The sequence below is a fragment of the Canis lupus genome, chromosome 10 (genome assembly GCF_003254725.2).
Source record: "Canis lupus dingo isolate Sandy chromosome 10, ASM325472v2, whole genome shotgun sequence".
NCBI lineage: Eukaryota > Metazoa > Chordata > Mammalia > Carnivora > Canidae > Canis > Canis lupus.
This window is the reverse complement of record NC_064252.1, coordinates 55925926-55930628: the sequence shown is the minus strand read 5'-3', so window position 1 is coordinate 55930628 and position 4703 is coordinate 55925926. Positions and strand designations below refer to the sequence as shown.

The following is a 4703-nucleotide window of genomic DNA, read 5'->3' as shown; positions in this document are numbered from 1 at the left end:
TGGGGGCTCCGAGCCGGGCCCGCTGCGCTCCCGCCGCCGCAGCCACCGCCACCGCCGTCGCCACCTCCGTCGCCTCCGTCGCGTCGCCCCGCCCCGCCCCGCCGCCGTCGCCCCGCCCCCGCCGCCGTCGCCCCGCCCCGGAAGTGACTTGAGGCCCGTCCGGAACCTGCGGGCCCGGCTGCTGCAGCGTCACCAGCCGAGCCGGTGCGGGGCGGGCGGAGCGGCCGCTGCCGCCGCCAACGAACCGGGATCGCGCGGGGGCCAGCAGCGCGCCGGCCAGGGGAGGGGGCCCAGCGGTCGGGCCGAGGGCGACGGGCCGCCGGCGGCCGCGGGGCGACGACGACGCGGAGGAGGCGGAGCCCGGAGAGGGGTGGGGGCCGGGGAGGGCTAGGGTGGGAGGGGGTGGGGGGGGTGTCCCTAGGCTCATGGAGCCGGCCGAGCTGGCGGGCGGCGGGGACCCCCCGGAGCCCGGCGGGCGGCCCGGCCCGGCCCCGCGGAGCTTCGTCCCGCAGAAGGAGATCGTCTACAACAAGCTGCTGCCCTACGCCGGGCGGCTGGACGCCGAGTCCGACTTGCAGCTGGCCCAGATCAAAAGCAACCTGGGCCGGGCCGTGCAGCTCCAAGAGCTGTGGCCCGGGGGCCTCTTCTGGACCAGGAAACTCTCCACGTAAGTGTGCTCGGGCCTGCGGCGGGGGAAGGGAGGGGGGCAAAGGCCCTGGGAGGGCGGCCGGGCGGGGGGGGGGGGTTCCGGGGGCGGAGGCGGCTCTTTGTCCGCGTGGGACGGCTGGACTCCGCTCTGCCCCGACTGCGGCCGGTGGTCCCGGAGCAGTAGTCTGGGCATCCCTCCAGCCCTCTCCCTGCCACTTTGCTGCGGGACCTCCTTGGTCCTCAGCAGCCCTCGACGTCCTCCCCAGCTGCTTCTCCCGGAGGGTCCGGGTTGTTGTCCTCCGACCTGCGGGGCCCCGGGGAGCCGGAGGGCACCGCGCCCCCAGGGAAGGAGGTGAGCGGTCCCCCCCCCCCCAAGGGTCCTTCTTGGACCTTTGCTCACGGAGGAGGAGGTGCAGAGATGATTCATCTATGGGGGAGCGACTCTCGACTTCTCCCGGTGCTTCCTCCAGCTCTTCCTCTACGGTCTCCGCCTCTTCATATCCCTCAATTCTCGTCTAGTAACTTTCTGAATGGCAAGGAGGCCGTGGGGACCGTGTAGGTTCTGCTTTCTCGGGCCTGCTCGGTCTTCGTGTTTTTGACTGAAAAGATTGGCTTGAAATCAGCCCTTAGCGCCTTCTTGGGCTGTATACTAGACGTTAATGCTGAGAATGTTGAGCCTTAGAACCTCGGGAAAGTGTGTGTTTCTCCAGTTGTGACATTTCCTTTGGAAATGTGCGACCCTAAGGAAAATAGAGAAGAGAGCTGTCAGACTGTCCAGGGCGTTACTAGTACCTGACTTGTGTTAATTGGAGTCGCACAGGTGAATATAGATGACCTAAATCAGTTTCAGTTGTTACGTTATTCTTTTATTGCTGTAACTTTTTTTTTTTTTTTTTTTGGCACAAACACCCTGCAAACTATAGTGCGATTGAAATTAGGGGGAAAGCAAATAAAAATACAACCTGGGAGGAAAGGTTAGAGACTTTATTTATAAACCCCAACCATTTATGTCTAAGTACCAGCAAGATGAGCATCTTAAAAGTGTCAGAAGCATTTTTTAAGAAAGTTGTGCTGTATCTTGTTTGGTTGACTGTACACCAAATCTGGTAACATTGTATGTTCACGCATTCACACATGTGGTTATGGATGGATAAACACAAGACATAAGTCACTTATCCAGTGTTTACCCAAATCTGCTGAGTGAACTGGGTGATGACTCAGGGTTTTGTAATGCAATAGTCTTCTCTACATTTCCTCACAGGATGATTCTTATATGCCAGTTATTAGGGAGACTCTGACAAATTTCTCATGTCCAATTGGCTGCAGTGGTGGTGGTGGTGGGAATAATTACCTTTTTTATTAAAAAGCAAAAGTAAAGCACTTAATTTGTCCTTTTCAAAAAGAGTGACCATAATAAAATGTCAAGGTTAACAGCTCTCCTCTTGATTAGAGTACAAAGAAGTTTGTGTATTTAGGATTCATAAGAGACTTGAGGGAGGAAGAAATGCAACAGGGAGAAGAACCACTTTCAGTCAGAACAGAGGAATGTTTGATAAGTGATTAAAATCAGATGATTTTTCAAGTGATCCTCCTTTGTGTTTGTGTTACTTACGCATAGGAAAAATAAAGTTATTTTGTCAGTCTCAGTAATTCCCCATTTTAATCACTTACTAGATTTACCAGAAAATAACCATTTTGGGGGACACAGCTTCTTTTAGATGCACAATATATAAGTATACCGGTGTGAAAATGCATATCTGGTTTGGATTTCTGAATCTGGAATCTACACAGGTAGAGTTAAGCATTGTTTTCTGACATATTACTAGGCTTGGCAAATTAGCATCTAGAGTTTGATTATTTTTGACTTACTAGGTAGAAGTAGCTTTTACCTAGAAATGGCTAAAAATACAGTGGAGACAGTCCTTGGTGTTTAGGGCAAGATTGCAGTTAATAAGACTTACTAGCCTATGAACCCCAAACCATTAAGGTCCAGCAAGAAGTGCTGTCAGAATGTTATTTTGAAACAGTGGCTAATGCTGCAAACTAATTCTCAGGATTACACTAGGAGACATTTTGAACCTGGTGGGACATGTTGTGATCTTGGATGTATTTTTTTTCTCCGAAGTCATGTTGAGGTGACCTGTTTATAGTTGTGCTTGTTGTTTTTCAATAAGGCTTGTGTGTTGCACAAGTTTATGTCTAAATGATGCCAAAACATGTGATGATAGCTGTCAATTACCTGAGTAGTGATCATATTTAGTACTTGTAGTAGAATGGAAAGTAGTAACGAAAACAAAACCTGACAACTTTTACCAGTAGCTCTGTGACTGTGGGAAGGTTACTTTAATCATGTGTTTCAGTATTTTTTTTTTTTTTAGCGTGTGTGTGTGTGTGTGTGTGTGTGTGTGTTTCAGTATTCTTGTGAAAGAAAAGAGGGGGTTGGACTAAATCATCCTAAGAAACATTCCTGGTCTGGTATTTTATGATTTTATTTTTTATTCTGTAGAGCCTCAAATAAACTAGTGTGTATCTTTCTGCTAGAACTATTTGAGCAACTTGTAAAGTACTGGAAATAGTTGCATAGATCAAGCACATTCCTCAAGCGGACCAGAGTGTAAATGCGGTTCAGAGGCACTGGGACTAGATCCCATACCAGAAGTGTACACCCCTAATCTGGGCATCACAGTCTCCTGCTCCCGCCCCCCCCCCTTTTTTTTTTTACTTTTTACCTCACTAAGTACTTACCAATCTGTTTCAATCCATTTCAAAACTTGTGGGTCGGCGTGGTATCTCTGTGAAGAAAGGTTATTTCTGTGTATTTTAAGAATTGGCCCTCTGGTAAAATAGAGACCCTCTTGTATGGACAAGTTAAAGTATTGGTACTACCTGTTAAAGAGACATTGTGTGAGGCAATTTCATCACAGGGACTGTTTTTAAGAAGCAGGGAAACAAATTGGAGAAGAGAAGCACAAACCTAATGATCTTTGGAAAACAGCAGTAAAGATAGCTCCTGGACTCTTAGTTGAAAGGTGTTGGTGGATAACTGCTATGGCCCATGTAGAGAATGACAGAGTTGAAGAAAGGTAATTTTTTTTTTTTTTTTTTTGAAGAAAGGTAATCTTAAACTTAGTTTTCTCCCTTGTCCCTATGTATCTTTCATGTGAGGTCTAGTCTGAAGATGTCAGTTGATCTATACCTGGCTTTGCCATGAACATTATTATCATCTTGGTCTTGTTTAACCTCTCTTAGCTTTAGGGTCCTCTTTCGGAAAGTGGGAGGAGTGTAGACTCCTAGTAGCTTTTCAAACTTAAAACTTATCGGTGAACTGTTCTATAAAAGCAAAATCTTAAACACAGTATTGGGCTCCTCGGGCAGGATACGATTGCACTGATTTTCTTCTCAACGCTTCATTGATCGTAGAACCCCCTAAAGCCTGCTTAAGGGCTCTGAAACATACTGTTTGAAAAATTACTGAGTTAGTCCCAAAGGGCCTTTCTAGTTCTGTGTTCCTTTAAATTGGTTTAGAGGAAGGAAAACAAGTGAATGGCCGACCCTTTCCTACAAGTTTACCCCATCCATATTCCTTTCTTTCATATTTCACTTTTTTTAACAGAATTTTTGTTTTAGTGAAGGATGTGTACTTGCTGTATTAGGAAACAGATTTAAATGTCTTATTTGTTATAATGAGATGTTATATTCTGTGCTGTTTTATTATAATGAAATGACTATTGACAAATCATTTCACTTGCTAATTAAACTATAACTTCCTTGTTTAATTATTAGTAAGAACATTATGTAGCCTCCTTGGATAGGAATTGGATTATCCCAGTTGAAACCACATGATATATTTAATTAGATTATATAACCACCGGAAACTTAAGTCTGGTTAAGATATGAATTATCAAATACACTGAACTTCTTTTGTGGAAAGTAATAATCTGACCACAGGAGTACCCAAATTGTATCATCTTTGAATTGGGGGAGAAAGTAGAAAATGCTAACCACTGAATCTCAGCTGTTAACACAATGTACTTGTTTAGGATATCTAATGTTTA

General features: G+C 46.6%; 1 protein-coding gene across 4 annotated transcripts in view; it reads left to right on the top strand.

Annotated features, from left to right (window-relative positions):
* Positions 1 to 410: 410 nt before the first annotated feature.
* The window catches only part of PSME4 (proteasome activator subunit 4), a 105030-nt gene continuing 100737 nt past the window's right edge, over positions 411 to 4703 (top strand). For all 4 annotated transcript variants that reach the window (XR_007413609.1, XM_025467003.3, XM_049115504.1 and 1 more), the window contains exon 1: positions 411 to 667. Coding sequence is in view for 3 of the 4 variants with exons in the window: in XM_025467003.3 (XP_025322788.1) it covers positions 426 to 667 (242 nt within the window). In the remaining variant the exon portion in view is untranslated. The remainder of the gene's footprint in view (positions 668 to 4703) is intronic.